The sequence below is a fragment of the Rhinolophus hipposideros genome, assembly GCF_964194185.1.
Source record: "Rhinolophus hipposideros genome assembly, chromosome: 14".
NCBI classification, from domain to species: Eukaryota; Metazoa; Chordata; class Mammalia; order Chiroptera; family Rhinolophidae; genus Rhinolophus; species Rhinolophus hipposideros.
This window is the reverse complement of record NC_138060.1, coordinates 60,984,286-61,007,474: the sequence shown is the minus strand read 5'-3', so window position 1 is coordinate 61,007,474 and position 23,189 is coordinate 60,984,286. Positions and strand designations below refer to the sequence as shown.

General features: G+C 38.9%; 1 protein-coding gene across 2 annotated transcripts in view; it reads left to right on the top strand.

Moving 5' to 3' along the window:
* PRKAR2A (protein kinase cAMP-dependent type II regulatory subunit alpha) overlaps nucleotides 1–23,189 on the top strand; it is a 73,054-nt gene that overhangs the window by 31,845 nt on the left and 18,020 nt on the right. For both annotated transcript variants that reach the window (XM_081073317.1, XM_081073318.1), the window contains exons 3-6: nucleotides 8,310–8,362; nucleotides 11,450–11,533; nucleotides 17,542–17,648; nucleotides 21,057–21,210. In XM_081073317.1, the coding sequence (XP_080929443.1) occupies nucleotides 8,310–8,362; nucleotides 11,450–11,533; nucleotides 17,542–17,648; nucleotides 21,057–21,210 (398 nt within the window). The remainder of the gene's footprint in view (nucleotides 1–8,309; nucleotides 8,363–11,449; nucleotides 11,534–17,541; nucleotides 17,649–21,056; nucleotides 21,211–23,189) is intronic.

Here is a 23,189-nt window from a genome sequence, read left to right as displayed (position 1 = left end):
TTTTCCCTTTTAACTGTGAATGGCCTAGATTATTTTTTATAAGTTTGAGTAAATTTCTATCATGATTTTTAACCGTTTGAAATTTTTAATGCAAAGTTTTCCACATTGGTTGTGCTATTTAAATTTTACTATTTTTTATTGATTCAAAACTTTTATTACGTAACTGGTACCTTGAACGCTGCCTGGCACATAGCAGACACAGCAAATATTTATTGAATATGTATATCCTTTTCTTTTTTTTTTCATGATTGCTCCTAAGCTGAAAAGTTCTCCTTTTTTTCACAGAGCTGATATTTTGTAAAAGATTTTCATAAAAATTGTTTGAATTTTGGATACATCTAGAGTTTATTTGGTTGTACAGTTGGGATGTTAACGTGATTCAAAATTTCTCTGCAAGCTGTAGGTGTCACATTATTCTTTCACATCTCCTTGTTCAGGGAAAGTTTCTTACCCTTCCATTTACCCTTTTCTGTTTCTCAAGCCTTTCCTTTGACAAAAATCAGCTTATTATGTTTTCAGAAAGCCTTTGGTAAGGTTGTACACCGGAGTCTGTTGAAAGGAGATTGAAGAATGTGTTCTTACGTATAGAGAAGTCATTTTCAGAAAAGAAATAGAGTAAGGATTAAGGTTGGCACAAGGCTCATGAATGATTATCTCCCATTTCTGTTCATCCCTGCCCTGCATCGCTTTTCCCCCAGAAAATTACTAATACCCCTGGACAGATGTGGGAGATGGAGAATACAGTGACATCTCCAGAGGTTACAGATGGTGTCAGTTCATGAACTGCGGCTTGCGCTCTGTCAGTGTGGTTCAGTCCTTGAACTGTGGAGGACTCAGACAAGTACCTGTTATTATTCCTCCCCCTTAGATTTTACCGTCTTACTGAAGATTTAAAACTTTTTAATATTATCAAAATGTTAAGTGAAAATAAAAGATTCTTAAAAGAATCCCAAATGAATGTGCAGGAGAGAAAATAGCCTCATCCAGATTATGTGCTAGGTGCACAGTTTTAAAGTCTTTCTCGATGCCTTCTTGTATTGTTGAATATAATTCTTACATTAACACTGTGAGGTACATGCTGTAATTATTCCCATTGTACAGATGAGGAAACTGGGGGCAAAGCAGAGGTTAAGAAACTTGCAACAGTCAAGGTGATAATGTGCCCAGAGGTAGCATGAGTCCTGGGTACTACCCTTCCCATCTCTAAGGATCCTTTCTTGTACTCTTGGTCGATGTTCAGGTAAATCCTCTAAATTCTCAGTCTGTTCTCTGAGTGCAGCCTTCATCTTCGTGCTCTGGCTGAAGCTTGCCTTACCCTGCAGGCTTTTCAAACAGTAGCTCTTTTCTCTTCCACCTTCCTTGTAACACTGACAGGAAAAGGGGTCAGTGTTTCTCGTGCTCCTCATTGCTGCTTCCAAATCATTCTCTTTCCCTCCTCCCTAAAATTCTCCGCATCAAACCTCACATTGTTATATTCTACCAGCCACTGCCCCTCCTCGTTTCAGTCATCTCGCAATCTCCAGGATGTTCCTTGTTATTCCCATATAGATAATTCTTCAGTGTCTGGCCCTTCTTTTCCTTGGCCTTCTCTCTTCCAAGGATCCTGTCTTCCTCCCTGTGTTCCCATGGTCGTCCTCTGGCGTGACAGCCATCACAGCTCTTCATGCCCTGAATCAGTGCTCCGCATGCACCGCTGCCTGCTGACTTCTCAGCTCCTACTCCAACCCCCACACATCATCGATCCTGCTTCCTTTCACTATTTCGTCACCTCCTCTTCACTGACCTTAAGTTCCTTGATCAGTGAGTATAACCACTCCCTGGCCCGTACCCTCCATTTACTTTGCCCTTTTTACTTGCTTGGCTAAATCACATTCTGGTTAAGTCCAGCTCTGTGCTTTTGCTGTGTCTACCCCCACAGCTGTTCTTGATTGAAGGAAATACACAGCCTTGTTGACTGATCTTACTTTCAGTTCATGATCATTGACTTTCAGTAGGTTCTTGATAACACCCACCCACACACACCCCCGTCTCCCTTTTCTCCTTCCTGCTCTATCTATCTCTTTTAACTTATTTATCCTGTTTATTACCTAGTTCCCTGTACTAGAATGTAAGCTCTTACAGGGAATTATGTGCTTTGTTCATTGATTATGTAGTTAACACTTAGAATAGTGTCAATAAATATGGATGGATTAATGGATGGAAGGAAGGAAGGAGGGAGGGAAGGAAAGGATCAGGAATCAGGAGGGAAAAATTACTGTAGGCAGAAAAAATACAAGAAACTTTTTGAAGGGAGGCAGAAATTGCACTAGAAGTTGGAAAAAACATGGTTACTAACTTGGCTAGTACCGGGAAGGATTCTACTTGGAAGAATGTCTTAGCATTCAAAGGGGGATGAACTGGGCCTGGCTGTGGGGGGGAAGAGATAAAATAAGGTTGAAAAGAGGTGAGACGTGGGGCTCCTGATGTGATCCAAAGATTTCAGCAAAGACTAGTGTGTGGGGACATGTGTCCTGTGTCAGAGACTGTAGAAAAGATTTTAACAACTCAGGGTCTCTGACAATAACTGGAACATAAGCAGCATAGGAGAGCGAGCAGTTACTGAGTGTCTTCTGTGAGCCCAGCCTTGTGATTTAAATGTCACCTCCTATTATTAACCCTTCATATGGTTCTAATATTGTTATCCCCTTTTAACCACTGAAGAGACCAAGGATTGCGAGTATGGAGAAAGAATGGGTGGATGGATCCAAGCTCAGTGTGTGTAGCTTCAAAGAGGAGCTCTTTCCCTCTTGAGGCTGCCTCTCCCTTGCAAGCACTGGACTTGAAAAGCTGTGCCTTCCAACTTCTAAGTTCTAAGAGACTTCTCCAAAGTCTCTCTCCATAGAATGAAGAGAGTTTATGAATTCTTTAAAGGCAGCTTTCTTGAAGCAGTCCTGAGTTAGTGTTAACTATTAACTATATTTGAGTTTGAAATGTTAGTGTGATTCTGTTAATTAATAAAACAAAAAAAACCCCTTTATTAAATATATGTTGAAGCTCCAAGCACATTAATTGGAAATTTGTGTGTTGGCATCATGCCACATTTAGGCAGGGAATACGTAACTCGAGTGATAACTGTAATACAGTCTACGGAACAGTCTGCTGAGAATCTGGTGCCATGTCAGTCTCTCTCGTTTCTGCATGAAGGTGCCCTTCACCAGACATTCCTGCCTCATAGGGCTTTCTACATAAAATGTACTTAAATAGTGATTTTTGTCTTTATATCCTTTCACAGTATTCAGTATTGTTTTCATCCATCGCTGTCTTCAGCTGAAATATTACTAAACATTGCTTAAAATAACTTTGAAACCCAATGGTATAAATTGAATTGTGTCCTCCTCAAATTCATATGTTGAGGTCTAACCCCACTGTGATTCTACTTAGAGATTGGGCCTGGAAAGTGGTTAATTCAGGTTAGATGAGGTCACATAGGTGGGGCCCTAATTCAGTAGGACTGGAGTCCTGTGAAAAAGAAGAGACACAAGGAGTGCGAGCTCAGAGAAAAGGCCATGAGGACACAGCAAGAAGACATCCATCCATCTGTAAGTCAAGGAATGAGGCCTCAGGAGAAACAAAACCTGCCAGTAGCTTGAGCTTGAGCTCCCAGCCTCCAGAACTGTGAGAAAATAAATTTCTGTTGCGGAAGCCACCAGTCTGTGGTGTTTTGTTATGGCAGCCCAAGCAGGCTCCCTCACCCAGGCTGTCTCAACTCCTCGTGGAGCCTGGCAGGACAGCACAGGGCCTCAGGCCTATGACCGGGATCTGTGCTCATTTCTTTGTAGAAATGAAAGGGTTTTCTCTCACAGCACATTTTAACTATTCACATTTCTGGATGACAGAAGCACCAATTAAAATTTGAAAGAAGAAAAATTGTGCTGGATAATCTATTGTCACTTTGTACAGTTTCATATTACTGGCTAGTGACATCTGCTGGAGACTTGCAGCAAAATAAATTCCTTCAAACAATGGGCTGTGCTGCTCTTAGTCTTCATTTTTCAATAGGCCTTGAGCATCCCAGGCCCTCAGTGGAGTTCTTGAGGCTACACTAGGAGATCGCACAGCCTCCCCCAGAAATGGGAGTCACCATTTCTCAGGTAACTTGTGCACTGAGACAAGCTCCCGGACGTATAGAACGTAAGGGCAGTAATCACATAGACACTTAAAAGTGCATTTTGATACAGAAAATGAGAAAAATAATTTGGGATCAAGATCAGGAAGAAATAGAGAAGTTGGGTGTAAACAGAGGAAGAGAACAACGGGTGGTGAGTCCGCAGTTCAAAACAAAAGGGAAACAATTACCAGTTTTGAAAAATAAAGACAATGTTTTCCCACAAACAGAAGCATATTAATAATTTTTAATGAAAATTACCTCTGCTTAAATCATAGTTATGTGCCTTAAGACTTGAAGACTGTAACATTTGCTGCCTCAGTTACGTTAATGTCTAAAAATATAAAAATGAGTTAAGTTGCTAAAGTACTTTCCTCTAAAATCAGAGGAAAAGCAAACCTGGCGATAGGCTAGCCCAAGACTAAGTGTCCTTGTCAGTAAAATTCAGTCTCGTCATTGAAGACTTATTATTTTAAACGAAAATTTTCATATAGAGGCAAAACTAGAGAAAGTATAATAGTACCCATGTACCCACCTGTCTCCAAAATGAAGAGTTTTTTTAAATGCATTTTTCTAAGAAGATGTTTGAAGTCATGGACTAAAGAGTAGCAATTGGAGTAGACTGAATAAAGGTCAAAATGAGAATATTTCTGAAGTAGAATTTGATGTATTCATTGGGTAAGAGGAGAAAGAAGGAAGTCATGGTGAATTCCAAATGTCTAGTTCGAAAACTAGGCTGATAACGCCAGCATTCATCGGAGCACAGAGAACCGAGAAGCTTGCCGGGGAACGCAGTGTCTGGTCAGCTGTCCTCAGTGCAGCTGCCTCAGCCGCCTGCAAAATACCCGTGAAGATGCAAATCGTAGTAACAATGATGTCTAGGAACTCAGGCATGTGTCTGCCTTACTCTTTCAGACAGATCTGAGATAAACACCCTGATTTTCTCTTGTAGAAGCAGGAGTGGCTTGGAGAAAGATAATTAGTCATTAGCTACAGCTCTTTGTCACTTCCCTGGCTCAGCTACCGGAAACGGAAACTGAAACCAGCCAGGGGCTGGACAGCCCTCTGAAGAGTATCACCCGATGCTGTTCTAGGGACTAGGGTGGTGTCTGGCCTCTTACTCCCTTCTCCCTGAGTTTTCTCTATTTAAGGATACTGGGACCCTGTTGGGCAGAGTAGTAATGGCAGCATGGCACAGGAGGTGTGGTCCACACAGGTAGAGTATTACAGGCTGGGCAGGGAAGGGAGTCCTGTCTATAGGACATGCTGGGAGTCACCATTCTTCAGGTGTCCCATTAGTTCAGAGAATCAGTGAGGAACAGGAAGCTGGGATACAGCTAGACCAGGGCTGCAGTGAATAAATGTCCCTAAGAAACCAGGAGTTACATTGAGAGTGGTTGGTATGTACCTGCTTGTCCCCTAGTTGTAGATATGAGGTGTGATAAAAAAATACAGTGAATGCTGCTGTCAAGTGCCATCCAACAGAAAGGCAGGCATCTTCAATACGGGAAGCAGCACATCGAATCTTAGTGTGTGACAAGTTTCATCTTGTTCAGTGCAGTCAGTCCGGTGTGAGCTACAGTTGGGAGAAGGTATGTTTTAAAGTGTGCCATAAATCACCCTCCATCATGACAACACTCCGTGTCACACATCGCTTCTGGTATATGACAATTTCTGTCAAATAAAAACATTATGGTGTGTCCTCATCCACCTTATTCACCAGATCTGGCACTGTGCGACTTCTGGCTCTTCCCCAAAGTCAGAAGGATTCAGGACATTGAGGTAGCCAAGAAAGCTCAACTAAAGACGTTCATGAAAGGGGCCTTCCAGAACTGCTACAGAAAGTGGCAAGAACCATAGGATAAGTGTGCTCAAAGTGAGGGGGATTAATAGCAATGTGTACAATAAAAGTACTGTAATAATTTTTTTAATTTAAACATTCACTGTAGTTTTTTATCACACCTCGTATATAGGATTTTTCAGCCACCACACGAATTGAGTATAGGGTCAAAAACCATTTGTACTCCTTGCCTGCAAACAAATGAGAAATAAACCCTAACAAATAATGCAGAGCCTTATGAGTGAACTTGGCAGATTAAGGATAGTAGAGGAATGAAAATTAGAAGGTCCACTACAAAATGCTTATAGAATGCAAAAAATCATTGCCTCTATGAGTTCTGAGTAAAAGCCAAGAAAAGAATAGGCCGAGATGAAAAAGGAAATGGGCATGACGAAGAAAAAGATTGTAAGGAAACTAAACAAAATAAGCAGAAGTTAAATACATAGAGAAGGCCAAAAAAGCAGAATCGTTAAGGGCAAAATCTGCGATGGAAGGCAGCCTTGAAGAAAGGGTAGTTGTTGAAAGATCTGAGATAGAGAATAAAACCAAGATAATAATATTTCTGAAAACCAGAATAAATAGAACAGAAGTGATAATAGTTACAGTTCAAAGAGTTGGGACTCACTGTATTCTTACTGTGTGTCGGACGCTTGCCTACTTGAATCCTTATGACAGGCCTCAGAGGGGAATCACTCCTGTTAGCTCCATCATGCAGCGGAGAAGGTGGAGATTTGTGGTAAATCCCTCCAGGTCACACAGGTATTGCAAATAATTGAGGATTTATTAAAAGAGAAATTTCCCCTGTATTGTGAAGAAGGAACAGGTTTGCTATATTCTGGGCAATACCAATGATCACAGCTAGATTGTTCCTAGCCAATCAGTTTTGTTAGTGAAATCAACCAATTTTTTATTCACTAGATAATACATTGTGTCTTTGCCACTAACACCTAAGAGTAAGATTTTTTAAATGGTGACTTATACTGACATTGCTAATCCTAATCCTTCTATTTCATGTTTGTATCCCTCTTCTCTCCAGTGAAAACATCAGTGTGTATACTTATTTACTCCCTACTGTAATACATACAGAAGAGTTTTGGAATTGCTGTGCCAGTCAACAACAGTTCTTTTTTGTCATTGGAACATACCCCATTGAAGGTGGATGGTCAGAGTACTACTTTAAGAAGCTACTTAGAATAATTCTCTTTTCCTTCAGCCAGATGTGTGGTTAGGTTGATTTGTTTCTCTTTCTATTCAGTTGTTGGGTCCCTCCATCCTTATCAATTTAATTTTTTATATAAAACATTTAACATGACTTAATGTCAAAACTGTATAAAAGAAAGTCCTCAGAGAAGTTTTATTCCTTTCCTTATACCTTCTTTTTTTTTGTTTCTGCTTACTGTCTAGGAAAAAAATTCATTACTTTCTGGTTTATCCTGTTTCCTTTTGGAAAAATAAATAAATAAAATTTAAAATAAATAAATAAATAAAATGAATAAATAAGTAAATAAAATTTTTTGTATATGTATTCATATTTATATTTTTATCCCCCCCTCCCTATTCTTAGTTCTCCTACTTTCTCATGGAAGTCCTTTCTGATGGAAGGGATGGCATACTAAATGTACTGTTACCTTGCTTATTTTGTTTTTCCCTAGACCTCACTATTCTTTCTTATAGCTATATTACTTTCATGGATACTTACATTATGTCTGATATTTGCTATCTTAAACAGTTGTTCAGTGAATGTTTTTTAAATGTTTGAATTATGACAAGTCCTGCAGGCAACTGGCAGAAACACAGGTTACCTCCAAAGAAAATCAAGTTGGTTTTAGGTTTATATAATATTGTACCTAGAAGAGAGCCTGATACATAGTATTTATTTTGTTTAAAGTTCATTCTTATTTTTAAGTCATTCATAATGATGTTGAGCTATTTTAATTGATTCTTTTCATCATTGTTCCATGTTCATGTGTTTATATTGCATACATTGTACTTTATAGTTTTCCATCCCTGCTTGTAACTCAGCAGAGAAAGCATGTCCTTGCGTGTCCTTGCCACTCCCATAGGATTCAGAAGATGGTATGTTTTATCATCTCTCTCCTCTTTGAGACAACCAATCCCCAGAAAGCTGGCTTTTCAGCACCTAACAGAATGCCTGGTATTAGTAGGTACTTAATGTACTTATCAATTCAGAGAGGGGATTAAAAAAATCATTACAGCTCTCACAAGCAGTGAATAAAAAGAAATTGTGTTCACTTCCTATTTTTCTAGTAAAAGCATACATCTGTTTTATTCATTTTTCTCTTTATTTTTTCTCTTCAAATTTAGTCTGTGCTGAGGCCTTCAACCCTGACGAGGAAGAGGAAGATACTGATCCCAGGGTAAGAACTGCAGCCAAGGTATTAGGTAGAGTGTTATTATAGTCCCCACTCACCCCCTCTACTCACCACATCCAATGATGCTGATAATTAAAATACATACAAATTAAAATCTCAACAAGATGCCATTTGAGGTATTGGTGAGAAGGGGTGCGTAGCTGTCAAACCTTAAACATTGTCAAACCAACTGACTCAGCAGTTACCTGAAGAAGAATTCATTCCTGACAAACAGTTGGATTCTTCCTAAGGAGGTACAAATGGAGATCATTTATTACAGTGCGGTAATAGCGATCTATCCACTTACTTATTTATTTGTACAAACAGTTACACCTGGAAGGATAGACCCCAGATGTTAACAGTGGTTGTGACAGGGCTGTGGTTGACTTTTTAAAAAACTCAGGTTTTTAAACTCTTGTACAATTAACAAATTATTTCTATAAAAGTAGCTATGAAGCATCATTTTAAAAAGATGGATGTTAACAAAAGAAACTTTAATGATTTTTCAGGTTAGCCTTAAAATGAGTAGTAGCCTATGAAAGATTTCTGAAGTATTCTAATAATAAAATGCTACCATTGTGTGAATATAATAGATATGTAGATATAAAAATTTTTTAAATTCTGGATATTGTAGAATTCTTGATGATTTTGAAAAGTTAAAATGGGCAGCCGGATGGCTCAGTTGGTTAGAGCGCGAGCTCTCAACAACAGGGTTGCCAGTTTGATTCCCACATGGGCCAGTGAGCTGCGCCCTCCACAACTAGACTGAAGGCAACGAGCTGCCGCTAAGCTGCTGCTGGAGGGGAGGCCGGATGGCTTAGTTGGTTAGAGCGCGAGCTCTCAACAACAAGGCTGCCAGTTCAATTCCCACATGGGATGGTGGGCTGCGCCCCCTGCAACTAATATTGAAAATGGCAACTGGACTGCGCCCTCCACAACTAGATTGAGGACAACAACTTGACTTGGGGCTGATGGGCCCTAGAGAAACACAGTTCCCCAATATTCCCCAATAAAATAAAAAAAGAAATCCTCTATTTTAGAAAAAAAGTTAAAATGTTTTTTTACTAACTTTTTAATATCACAAATTCAAAATACTTAACACTTTTGATATGTTATTTCTGGTTAGACTAAGTGAAGACTTTTTTTAATTTATTAGGGTGACAATTGTTAGTAAAGTTACATAGATTTCAGGTGTACAATTCTGTATTACATCATCTATAAATCCCATTGTGTGTTCATCACCCAGAGTCAATTCTCCTTCCATCCCCATATATTTGATCCAAGTGAAGACATTTTTTAGGGTGAAGACAATACTTAGGAAGAAGGTTGATAGGTCTCGCAATTTTAACAGCAATATTAGGCAATAATTACTTTTTTTAGTTCAATAAATATTGACTATAATAATAGTAATAGTTTTTGAGCACCTACTAAATGTCAGGTACTGTTTTAAACACTGCATGTTATTAACTCATTTAATCCTTATGACAATTCTAATTTTATAGTTACCACTAATAACAATGATGAAATAAGTTGTTGATGTTTGAACTCTAGCTTGTATAACCATTTAACATGAGCTCCTGATTATTTCCCTTTAAACATTCTTCTCCAACCACAGTCTTTAGCTCAGTTCATGGCAGTTGCTCAGGCCCAAAACTTTAGGGTCACCCTTAGCTCCTCTCAGTTTTTTATACCCACATTCAATTTTTAAGCACATCCAATGGGCTCAGTCTTCAAAACATAACCCCAAATTCCTCTACTTCTCAGCACATTTATCACTACCACCCTGGTCCTAACCACCACCATCTGGCACTGGGATAACACGACAGTAGCTTCCTGGCTTCCACTGTCTTCCCTCAAGGCTGTTCTTTACAGAGCAGCCAGTGTGAGCCTTTAAAAACATGAGTCAGATCTCTTCCTCAGCCACAACTCTCAAATTGCCTTCGTGTCACTAGAAAAAAGTTCCATCCAGTTCTGTGACCTATAATACCCTCTGTGATTTGGGCATCAACCCCCGCTCCAACTTCCCCAACCTGGTCTTTTCCTGATCTTTCCCCTCGCTCTGCATCAGTGAAACCTGTTCCTGGTTATTTCTCAAACATGCTATTCCCCTGCCATACGCCTTGTTTCTACTGGATGATTCCGCTCCTTGAGGTGCTCTTCCCATAAGGATGGTCCTCATGACTCACTGCCTCAAGTTGTCCTCACTTCCTTGAGCTCTTTACACAGACGTCATCTTCTCAGGCTGCATCTGACACACACATGAACACATTTTATCACCCTTCCCTACCTTATTTTTCTCTTTAAGAGCTTTATCACGCTTCACATATTTTATGTATTTATTGAATGTGAGAGCAGATATTTTTGTGTGTTCACTGCTGTGTCCCCAGAGGTGGGACAGTGCCTGGTGTCTAATATTTGTTAAATGAGCAAATCTATAACCCTCTGCTTTACGGATGAGGACTCGGGCGCTCCCAAGGGGTGGCTGACTTGCTGGCAGCCACACAGCCGGTGTGTGGCTCAAGGGCGGGTGCTCTTCACCCTCTATTGTGTTGCCTTCCACGACCAGGGCACTGCTTGGTATTTGTGTGGAATTAAAATTAAAGCAAATATGCTCTTAATTTTTCCCACTTTTTTTTTTTTTTTAATTCTCATTGTCTTAATTTGGTGAGAGTAGGTTTTTTTGGTTTGTTTTGTGTTGTTTTTTTTTTAAGATTTTGTTGGGGAAGGAGAACAGGACTTTATTGGGGAACAGTGTGTACTTCCAGGCCTTTTTCCCAAGTCAAGTTGTTGTCCTTTCAGTCTTAGTTGTGGAGGGCGCAGCTCAGCTCCAGGTCCCGTTGCTAGTTGCAGGGGGCACAGCCCACCATCCCTTGCAGGAGTTGAACTGACAACCTTGTGGTTGAGAGCCCACTGGCCCATGTGGGAATCGAACCGGCAGCCTTCGGAGTTAGGAGCACGGAGCTCTAACCGCCTGAGCCACCGGGCCGGCCCAATTTTCCTCACTTTTTAGGAGAAAGAAATATAGTAATTTGTAAGCAAAGTAAGATTTTTAAATGGAATTTAAAATTGTCTTGGTTTTACTTGGATTGGCAGGTGATTCATCCTAAAACTGATCAACAAAGATGCAGACTTCAGGAAGCTTGCAAAGATATTCTCCTTTTCAAAAATCTTGATCAGGTAACATTGATTTTTTTAAAAAAAATTTTTTCAATTACATTTGACATTTAATATTATATTAGTTTCAGGTGTACCACATAGTTGTTAGACATTTATGTAACTGATGAAGTGATCCCCTCGATAAGTCACCCACCTGGCACCTTACAGTTGTTACAATATTATTGACTATATCCCCTGTACTGTACATCCCTGTGACTGTTTTGTAATTGCCAATTTGTACTTCCTAATCCCTTCACCCTTTTCACCCATTCCCAATCCCCCTCCCATCTGGCAACTATCAGTTTGGTCTCTGTATCTGTGAGGCTGTTTCTGTTTTGTTCATTTATTTTGATTTTTAGATTCCACAAATAAGTGAAATTATATATTTGTCTTTCTCTGACTTATTTCACTTAGCATAATACCCTCTAGGTCCATCCGTGGTGTCATAAGGTAACATTGATTTTTAAAATATTTTTGTCTTTTAGCTTTTTTCCTGTTTGTCACTTAGTTTTTAGTGTCTTAGCCACAGCCATATGAGGCATAAAACTTTAGATTCATCTTACAAATGTTTGCATTGTGTTGACCACCATAACCCATAATGAGCTTTTCAGATGACTTTAGCATTTCTCAGAACTGCTTTGGCACTTCCTCCCCGACAGTACCATTCGAGGACCTTGCCGTTTAGCCACGTAAAAAGGAAATGCTCAGGTTTGCGTGACTCTGGCTTAATTCGAAGAGTTTAAATTCATGCTGCAGAATAACTTCTCCAAAGATTCCAGTGTGAAGCTCTCTTTATCGGTATCAGTTAACCCACTGGAAGTGCATGACTGCGTCTGAGACCTCAGGTGTGGCGCAGCTCTCGTGATTACTTCTCAGCAAGACCTCAGGCCTGGGGTACACACAGAGTACTGTGTGTCTGATCTTTGCATGGGCTTGTCTGCCCTCCTTGGTGCAGATAGAAAGCAGGGGCTTCCTCCTGAAGGCAGAGACTCTTCAAATTTCCTGTTTCTTCTCTACTTTGGGGGACTCATGCTGAAGCCACATGAATGGCTGAGGTGCTGGGCCTACATTCAGGGAGTCCCTGAACGTGCAGGGAAAGAAAGAATGCGTTCCAGTTCTCCTGCGACCCAGCTCCTGCACATAAGTCTTCTGAAGACACCCCCAGCCCTTCCTGGGAATCCGGCTGGTCAAGGGAAGCAACTGTCCCTGGTGTCCATAAACTAGTTTGTTTGGTAGCTGTGTGGCTACAGGAATGCCCAGAACTTTAATCAGAGTTTTATTAGTCTCGGGCTGAATAAATAAAACGAGGACCATGCGCTTGAGAAAAGGCTGGTTGTGAGAAATACTGGTTTGCATCAGATGTTTTCTCTGGAAGACCCATCTGTATCAATGCAAAGGGGATTTGCTTCTTTATCTACTGTGAATAAAACCCCTTGTAAATTTAATACCAGTCAGATGGTCTAAGGGAAGTTGCTATGTCAATTTAATATTCAGAGTTTTCTCAGTGTTGGAGATTGCCATTTTACCATTTGAGTGTTGAAAAATTATAACTGAATTTTCAGATTTAATTATATTTTTCTAACATTTTATCGTGAAAATATTCAAATACAACGAAGTTGAAAGAATTTAATGGGCCCCTAATTTATTCACTGCCTTGATTAACCTTTTATCATGCTTACTGTGTTATATACCATCTATCCATCCCTCGCAAAGGGGTTGGCAAACTTTTTCTTAAAGAACCAGATAGTAAGTATTTCTGTCACAACTACTCAACTCTTTTATTGCAGCAGGAAAGTAGCCATAGGCAATACGTAAATGAAAGGTTGTGGTTGTGTTCCAGTAAATCATTATTTATAGAAACAGGCAGCTGTTTGCTGGCTCCTCCTACATTAACCCATCTTATTTTGGGGTGTGCATTTTAGAGTAAATCGCAGATACCAGTATATTTTCCCTTAAATATTTTGGCATGCATGTCATGAACTAGAGTTCAATATTTGTTTATAATTTTGTTATGTAAAGTTTAAATGCAATGAAATGCACATATTTTAAGTGTGCACTTTCTGAGGTTTGACAAATGCATGCACTTAGGTAATCCAAACTCCTATCAAGATACAGAACATTGCCACCACTCCAGAAAGTGCCCTCAAGCTCCTTCATGATCAGCTCTTGCCTCCCTCCCCCTAAGAGCAACTACTATTTTGATTTATCTAAATTTATAATTTACTAAATTTATAATTCATAATTTACAAAGTAATTTATAAGTTACTTTGCCTTTTCCACAACTTCATATAAGTGGAATCATACAGTAATCTTTTGTGTGAGACTTCTTTCACTCAGCACAATGTTTTTGAGGTTTATCCCTGTTGTTGCTTATATTAGTAATTTGTTCCTTTTTCTTTTTTCACTTTTTATTTTGAATTAATTTTAAACTCACAAAAAAAGTTGGAAAAACAATAGAGATCCCATATACTCCTCAACCAGCTTCCTCCAATATTACATCTTACATAACCTTAGTATAGTTATGAAAACCAGGAAGTTAATGTTGTTATAATACTATTAAGGGCCAGCCTGGTGGCTCAGGGGGTTGGAGCTTCGTACTCCTAATGCCGAAGGCTGCCGGTTCGATTCCCACATGGTCCAGTGGGCTCTCAACCATAAGGTTGCCAGTTCAACTTCTGCAAGGGATGGTGGGCTGCACCCCCTGCAACTAACAACAGCAACTGGGACCTGGAGCTGAGCTGCGCCCTCCACAACTAAGACTGAAAGAACAACTTAACTTGAAAAAAGTCCTGGAAGTATGTACTGTTCCCAAATAAAGTCCTGTTCCCCTTCCCCAATAAAAGAATCTTTAAAAAAAAAAAAACTATTAAATTACAAACCTAATGCAAATTTCACCACTTTTCTCACTAATGTTTTTTTTTTTTTTTCCCTGTCCAGGAAGCCCACATTGTGTTTAGTTATTATTTCTCCTTAGTCTCCTCCAATCTGTGAGTTTTCAGTTCTTTCTAGTCTTTCATGTTATTGACACTTTGAAAAATACTGATTAGTTATCTTATAAAACATACCTCAATTTGAATTTGTCTGATGTTTCCTCATGATTGGAATATGGTTATACATTTTTGGCCAGACTACCACCGAAATTATTTTGTGTCCTTTTCAGAGCATCATATCATGGGATCCATGATGTCAGCATATCTTATTATTGGTAATATTAATTCATTCCTTTTAATTTCTGAGTAGTATTCTATTATATAAAAATACCAATTTGCTTATCTGTTTTTCTGTTGATGGAGACTTGGTCTGTTTCTCAATTTTAGCTCTTATGAATAATGCTATGGACATTTTCTACAAATCTTTTTGTGAACCTTTTCCCCCCCATTTCTCTTCAGTAAAATACCTGAGGGCAAAATTGCTGAGTCATAGGGTAGGTTATATGTTTGGTTTTATAAAAATCTGCCAGGTCTTTTTCAAAGTGGTTGTACCAGTTTGCATTCCTTGCAATGATACACGAGATTCCCAGCTGCTCCATGTCCTTACCAACATTTGATGTTGTCTGTCTTTTTAAATTTTAGTCATTCTGCTGAGTATATTTGTTTCAGTTTTTAAAAATTTATTCCTCAAGTTTGTTTTTAGATTTTCAAATTTACGAAAAAATAGGACCATGAACACTCATATACCCTTTACGTAGACTGACCAGTTGTTAACATTTTGCCATATTTACTCGTGTGTACGTACTATAAGTACATATGAACAGCTTTTTTCTTTTGTTCTGAGCTATTTATAAATATGTTTAAGACGTCATGACTCTTAGCCACTAAATTCCTTAAGATGTATTTTCCAAGAACGTGGATATTTTCTTACATTGACACGATGCTATTATTAAACCCAAGAAATTTAACATTGGTGTAATAATATTACCTAACTTATAGTCCATATTCAGATTTTCCCAGTAAAGTTCTCTATAGCTTTTTTGTTTTATTTTTCAATCCTGAATCACATGTTGTTTTTGGTTGTCATGGTGTCATTTTAGTCCCCTCTAGCCTAGAATGCTCCCCCAGCACTTTGTTCTGTATCTCATGACACTAATATTTTTAGAGTCCAGGCCAGAAGAAGAATTCCTCAGAGCAAGGGGCTGCCAACAGACAGCCCACAGGCCAGATACAGCCAGGTATAGGTGTGTGTGTTTGGTCTGTATTGTATGTGAACATTTGAATTTGTTACCAATACAGCCATGCGTCACTTAACGACGGGGATACATTCGTTCTGGGAAGTGAATTGTTAGGCGATTTCATCATTGTTCGAACATTGTAGCGCGCTTACACAAACCTAAAGGGTGTAGCCTACTACACCTGGGTATATGGTGTATATAGCCTATTGCTTCTAGGCTACAAACCTGTACGGCATGTTACTGTACTGAATATTGGAGGCAATTGTAACACAGTGGTATTTGCTATCTAAAAATACTCATATCTAAACGAGATAAAATCAAGCACAAGAGAAAATGGTGCAGTTACGAGACACAGTAAACATGAGATACATAAGCCGCTGCCGACATAATATGGCATACTGTGTTACAACAAACTTTTTTTATAAGTAGAAAGAGTACACTGTAATGATAAAAAGTGTAGTATATAATAGTAAATACATAAACCAGTAACATGGTCGTTTATTATCAAATATTGTGTATTGCACATAATTGTCTGTGCTATACAGCTGGCAGTGCAGTTGATTTGTTTCCACCAGCATCACCACAAGCAGGTGAGTGATGTGTTGCATTACATTGTTAAATCACTACAACCTCACTAGGCAACAGGGATTTTTCAGCTCCATTATAATCATGGGACCACAGTGGTATATGCGGTCCGTCGTTGACCGAAATGTCGTTATGCAGCACGTGACTATATTTAAACATGAGATTTCTGGCAGCACTGAGCTCACATTTTACATGAATGTGGGTGGCACATGAGTAGCAAGCCTTCCTTTTTAGTATTTGTCAGCTTGTGCAGTATTCAACACACATGGAACTGTGGAACTAAAGAGGTGCGTTGGTTGATAATTATTTTAGATAGCACGGCCACACTGGAAGAACACTAAATTACACAGAATTGTGAGCAATCAGATTCTTTCCTCACCAGGTCTTCAGTCCACATTCCTCCAAAGAGAAAGTCTTTTTCTTCAATATCAGTTGAAGCTGATATTCTTTAGTGCGCCTAATAGTTGCTGATCGCCCTGCTGCACAGAGGCACCCTGGCCCCGGACTGAGACCATTGTTTTGTTCGAATTTAATGGCACTGTTTTGTTTTTATTATACTTATTGGCACTGTTACCTTCTGGTTATGGCTGGTAATATTGGTAAGTAATTGTATGTGTTGTATATAAATGATTGAAGCAGTGTTAGCTGTCGGATAATAAATCTTACTTATTGAGTACTTGTTGTGTAATAACTGCTTTCCTTAGATTTCTCTCCTGTAGTCATAAAAATTGATGAACGAGAAACATGTATTAAACCCTTTTTTACATAGGAAAACAGTGGGCTCAGAGAGGTGAAGTGATGTGCTTGGCTAGTCAGAGCAGTTGTCCTGCTCTGAAAGATTACCTCTGAAGCCACCCCAGCCCCTAGATCTGAGGATCCTGGTAAGAGTAACACCGGTAGGAAGTTGGCACCATCACATGACACGGTGACATCAGGGCCGGTGACAGTCATGTGCGTATGGCTGGCAGAATGGGCCCCATGATTTAGATACCTGTTTTTGCTTAGAAAAATAAGAATGTTTTTGTAAAATATGGAACGTTTTTTCAAAGCAATACTGCCTCAAAAAACTTGGCAACTATGCCCTGTACATGGAGGTACAAAGCTGAATGGTCACAGGAAAGCATTTGTTTCAGACAGGCTTTAGGTTACTGCTTTAATATGGGGAACAGTCGGATTTGGGAACTTGCACTATGTGGTCACAAAGTGAGGCAAGCATAGTCGTTTTTTCCCCCAGCAAATGTAAATTCCATCTTTTCTCCTTGTGTGTACCCTGCAGGAACAGCTTTCTCAAGTCCTCGATGCCATGTTTGAAAGGACAGTCAAAGTTGATGAGCATGTTATTGACCAAGGAGATGACGGAGACAACTTTTATGTTATAGAACGGTAGGAGTTGGAGCTTTGCAATTGTGCAGCTACGCTTAGTGAGATTCATGATTCAGGACAAGCGCTTTACCCTTGTCCTTTGTGTAGCCCAGGAGGACTTAGCCATAGCCAAGTGGACGAGCTTCCCAAAACTTGCCTCTCTCTGTCCACTGCTGTCCTGAGTCCTCCTTACAGCCCAGACATGGGTTGCCACTGTTTACAGCAGAAAGTCTCCTTTACAATTAGATGAGATGTGCAAGGTGTGCTTTGTAAACATGTTAATTTGCCAGTATTCAGTTGGGTTGATTTCCTGAAGAATAGCTGTGACGCTATATTATCCTTCAGATCTTTCAGTCCCAGCCTGATTTTACACACGAGTAACTTGCCTCAATCTCTGTGCCCCTGGCCCCTTCTGGCTCTGTTCCACATATAAGCTATGTTGGGGACCACGAAATATGTGGGTTTGACCTGCTCGCCTTAGTGTGTCCTAACTTCTTGAACTGTTAGTATCATCTGGGGGGCTCCTTATGACCTCCTTCTCAGTCCTGAAAGAAACACACTCACCAGAGTTTAAGATCAATAAGGTGTTGCCGCACCCAGTAACTTCCATTTTCAGTTTTTTCTTTTGAAGTAATTTCAGAGTTATAGAAATGTTATACAAATAGTACAAAAAAATCTCATAAACCTAGGTTCCCCAGGTTAATGTTTTGTCATGTTTATTTAGTAATTGTTTGAGAGTAAATAAGTTACAGGTATAAGGCCCTTTTATCTCTGAATATTTCAGTGTATATTTCCTAAAATAGAACATTCTTTGACATAAGTACAGAACAATTATAAAAATCAGAAATTAACATTTATACAGTACTATCATCTACTCTACAGACTTATTCAATTGTCTCCCTGAATCAGTTGTCTCCCTGATTTTTGAGGTTCTTTTCATCTCCATCCAGTAGCTATGCTAGATTCAGTCGGTCCCCTTTCTTGTCAAGCCTTTGCTCATTCAGATTCTTGAACGGAAAACGTTCTCCTTGGTATGTGTGACAGTATTATAATTAGAAGAAATGTTTTATTTAAAGAGTAAAGATAATACAAATAATACCTTTTTAAAGACTGTTTTATTTGTTATGCTCATGCTTCCTACATAGAATCCTATAAGTAGTCACAGAATAATTTTTTACGTTATATTACCACCTCTAGCTGCGACCTTTCTCCCTTGCTCTGCGGTGAGTTCCCCTACCAATTCAGGAATCCCAATAGCCACCTGTAGTCTGGGAAATAGGCACCCACCTGCACCCATAGCTTAAAAGTTGAAATGCCTGTCCACAAAGAGAATGATTTGATATATGTGTAAATGAGAGGGGTTATCTTTTGTTATGCCATGAAAGGGATTATTAACAATTGGGAAGACTATCATTCAAGTAAAAAGATACAATTCCTGACCTCGAAAAACTATCTTGTTGGAGAGACAGACCCTTAAATAGATAATTATTACATAATGTAGTAACAACAGTGATAAAAATATGTCCCGTTATTTGGAAGAGAACCTGAGTAGGAGAGGTTAGGAAGGACTGCTGTGTGGCTGTCTGAACGGGTTTGTGTCATTCCCAAAATTAAGTAGCTAGTGTCTCCTGGAGGAGAAACTAACAACACGTAAGTGAATTTACTCTGAATTCTGTTTCCCATTCATGGTCTCATTACTTTTGCCTTGTCCACCAGGTCTAGTACAGGTCAGTTTCCCTATTGAGTGGTGAGCTCCCTTAGGAGCAGACTTGGTGCTACATAACTGATACTTGAGTGACTGGTTTTATTCTCTGCTTCATGTGTGACATATGATGCTTAGTGATTTTATCAGACAGGTGGAGGCTCTTTAGAGGAAATTTAGAAAATAAAAACAATAAAAACAGGAAAGAAAGTAATTTGGCCATAATTTCATTACCAGAATGTATCCTTGCATTTTTTTTCTATTTTTTACGGTTGTGGTAAAATTCATTACCCCACGTTGGGTTCAGATGCTGAGACTGATGATGCCGTACAAACACTAAGAGTGAATGAAAAGGTTTCTTACTCAGGTAATGAGGCTTTTTAGAAAGAGCAAAGTAGGCTCCTGAGAGGTCCACAACTGGCTTGAGACAGCAAGGAGGGGTGCCTGGCTTGGAATTTCATGATGATTAGAAGGTGGGGCTGGGTTGAGGGTCCTCTCGTGTATGGGCTGGTACTTACGATGTTTGAATTTCCCACTGGCGACAAAGGAGGGAGCACTGAGGCTTTCTTATCAGTTTCTCCCTATGTGAGACAGAAGAGGAAGGAGGATTGGAATGGTAGGGTTTGAAAGTGATTGCCATCAAACATCAAAAATGGAGTCAAATCTTTATTGCATTTACATATATATACTTTTTATGTTGGGTCATTCATTGTTGTGTGGCCTGATATTTAAAATCTCTTTTTTTAAGTGGTTTGCCGTGGGATGCAGTATTATTCTATCGTTTATATTGACTGCATAATGTGAATATAGACATATATTTGACCTATCCCCTATTGTTAGCAGATTAAATTATAATTTTTGCTGTTATAAATATTTCCTGGTGAGCATCCCTGCAGTTAAGTCTTTTTCAGTATCTTTGATTGATTATCTACTTTAGAATGCCTACTAGAAAAGGAATTGCTGTGTAAAAGGGTCTCTTTAAGGAATTTCTATATATTGTTAATTATCTTGCAGAAACTTGGAAACACTTACGTTTGCCTCAGTGGTGTACTGCGAGTGCCTGTTTCTCCAAATAGTTGTCAGTTGTGAATATTTTTTAGCAATCATTATTAATCAACAGATAGAAATTTTGTATTTTTGGTGGCTTTATTTTAATCAGTTCTACATCCTAGTTTTCAACAGACTACAAAAGAAAACCCATACAATCATTTCGATACCTGCAGAAAAGCATTTGACAAAATTCAGCACCTTTTCTTGATTGAAAACTCTCCACAACCTAGGAACAGAGGGAACTTTTCTCCAACCTGATTAAAGGCATTTATAAAAAACCTACAGCTAACATCATACTTAATGGTAAAAGACTAAATGTTTTCCCCTTAAGATTCTATTCAATATTTTATGTAGTCGTAGCCAATGCAATAAGGCAAAGAAAATGAAGGAAAAGAAAAGGCGGGAGGGAAGAAGAGTATATAGACTGGAAAGGAAGAAGTAAAACTGTCTTTGTAGATGATATGACCCTCTACAAAATCCCAAGAGTGCTACAAAAGAGCTACTAGAATTAATATTTGAGTTTAGCAAGGTCTCAGAATACAGTCAAAATGCAAAAATCTGTTGGGAATCCCCTGTAACAATGTTTTACACCATATGTACCTTCTATTCATGTACTGCCTGCCAGTTCTTAAATTTATTATTAGAAGTAATAAAATTGTTTGTTGTTATACTTGCAGGGGAACTTATGATATTTTAGTAACAAAAGATAATCAAACCCGCTCTGTTGGTCAGTATGACAACCGTGGCAGTTTTGGAGAACTAGCTCTGATGTACAACACTCCGAGAGCTGCTACCATTGTCGCCACTTCAGAAGGCTCCCTTTGGGGACTGGTGAGTAGAGAAATGGTTCCCCTTGCATGGCACAGAGTTCATTCCCCTTACTTCTGGGTCTCTATCCTTGGGATGTTTATTAACACTATATTTTATAGCCAGTTATCTGAAAGACATTGTGGAAGGTCATGTACCAATGTGTTTTTCCATTTCTCTAAACTGATTTGTCAATAAACCATTTACTCCAAATTATAGGGAAAAAACTGGGTCTTATGACCATGCAGTCTTGTCAGCTCTTAATACATTTTTCTGTTTGTTTTTATGAGACAAGTGGCGGGGGAGAGGATAACTCTTTATATAAGAGACAGCCTAGAAAAATAAGTGTCATTGAAAGTTCTGCAAACAGTGTTTTCCATCTCTAGCTGTACCAGGACTAACTTTTCTCTATGTTCAGCAATCCACTTGTATATTGGTCCATGCCAAATCCAATAGATTTAGATGATTAGAAAGGCTGGTGGCCATATTCTGGGAAAGAGAACTTTCCTAGAATATCTTAGGCATAGCACAACTGTGCTATGCCTAAGATATTATCCTTTATTATATCCTTTATTATACATGATCCAACCTTGCTTTCTTTAGCATCACGCCTTCAAAATATATCTCTCTTCCTTCTTAAACTAAATAATCTTCCTCTTGTACAAATTCCAAATTTCACTTTCAAAATGTTGACATCTATGGTAATATGTTTCTGTTTACCTTACAAGCAGAATTAAATGTATACCATAGAATTATCAACATATTTCCTCGAATGAAGTCCCATTTTAAAGACATAATAGAGCACTTTACTGTGATTTAAGAAGAATCAGGAATGCTCCTGAGAGATGAGTGATACAATGGCTTACGAATACAGCACATACTTTGGAGACTCAGTGATTGGAAAAACTCAAGGGCAGATCAGTAAATAATGGGGGAAAATAAACTTAGTTTTAAAAGGCATTGATGCCAACTACTGGTCTAAGCCAAGATGGAACAACCACATTCCTCACTAGTCTTCCCTCTTAAAACTAAAAAACTCTACGTATCATGCAACTAACAAACATAGGCAGATACTAAAAGATGGAAAGGAGAAGGCAAACTGACTAGGGTCTTGGGATTTAAGGAAGGATATAAAAATGAGTTCCCTGGGTTTTCTTATTGCTTCCCATATATCTCAGGTGGGTTGCTGGAAAGGCCTACAAGCCATATCCAGCAACAGGTACATACAAAAACAACCCCAGGAAAACTCTGCGCCCTTTACCCAAAGGTCTAGGAAAAGGGCAGCCTAGCAGAACAGAAAAATTTTTTTTGATAATACCACCCTACTCCAGCTAAATACCAAAGTAAAACTGCTTCTGTTAGGTTGGTGCAAAAGTAATTGTGGTTTAAAAGGTTAAAAATAATTGTAAAAACCGCAATTACTTTGCACAAACCTTATATCTTCACATAGTGTCACTGGGGCTAGCAGGAAGCTGGACTCACTGGATGGGCTCAATTAGTCGAATGAATATGAGAGAGGAAAAATTGGTGAACTTGAACATAGAACAATAGAAATTACCCGATCTGAACAACGGAAAGAAAATAGACTGAAATGAAGTGAACGGAGCCTGCGGGATATTCCAAAAGATACAGTATTTGTATCATCAGAGTCCCAGAATGGAAGGAGAAAGAGTATAGAGCTAAAAAATTATTCAAAGAAATAATAGCTGAAAACTTCCCAAATTTGGTGAAAGCTAATCTACAGATTCAAGAAGCTGAGTGAGCTACGAAGTGTATAAACCCAAAGAAATCTACGCCAAGACACATCATAATCAAACTTCAAAAAACTAAAGACAGAAAAAAAATTGAAAGCAGCTAGAGAGAAACAATTCATTACCTATAGGGGAACAACAGTTTGACACCGGATTTCCTATCCATGGAGACCAGAAGGAAGTGGCACAGCATTTTTTTAAGTGCTAAAAGAGAAGAACTGTCAACTCAAAATTCTATACCTAGTGAGAATA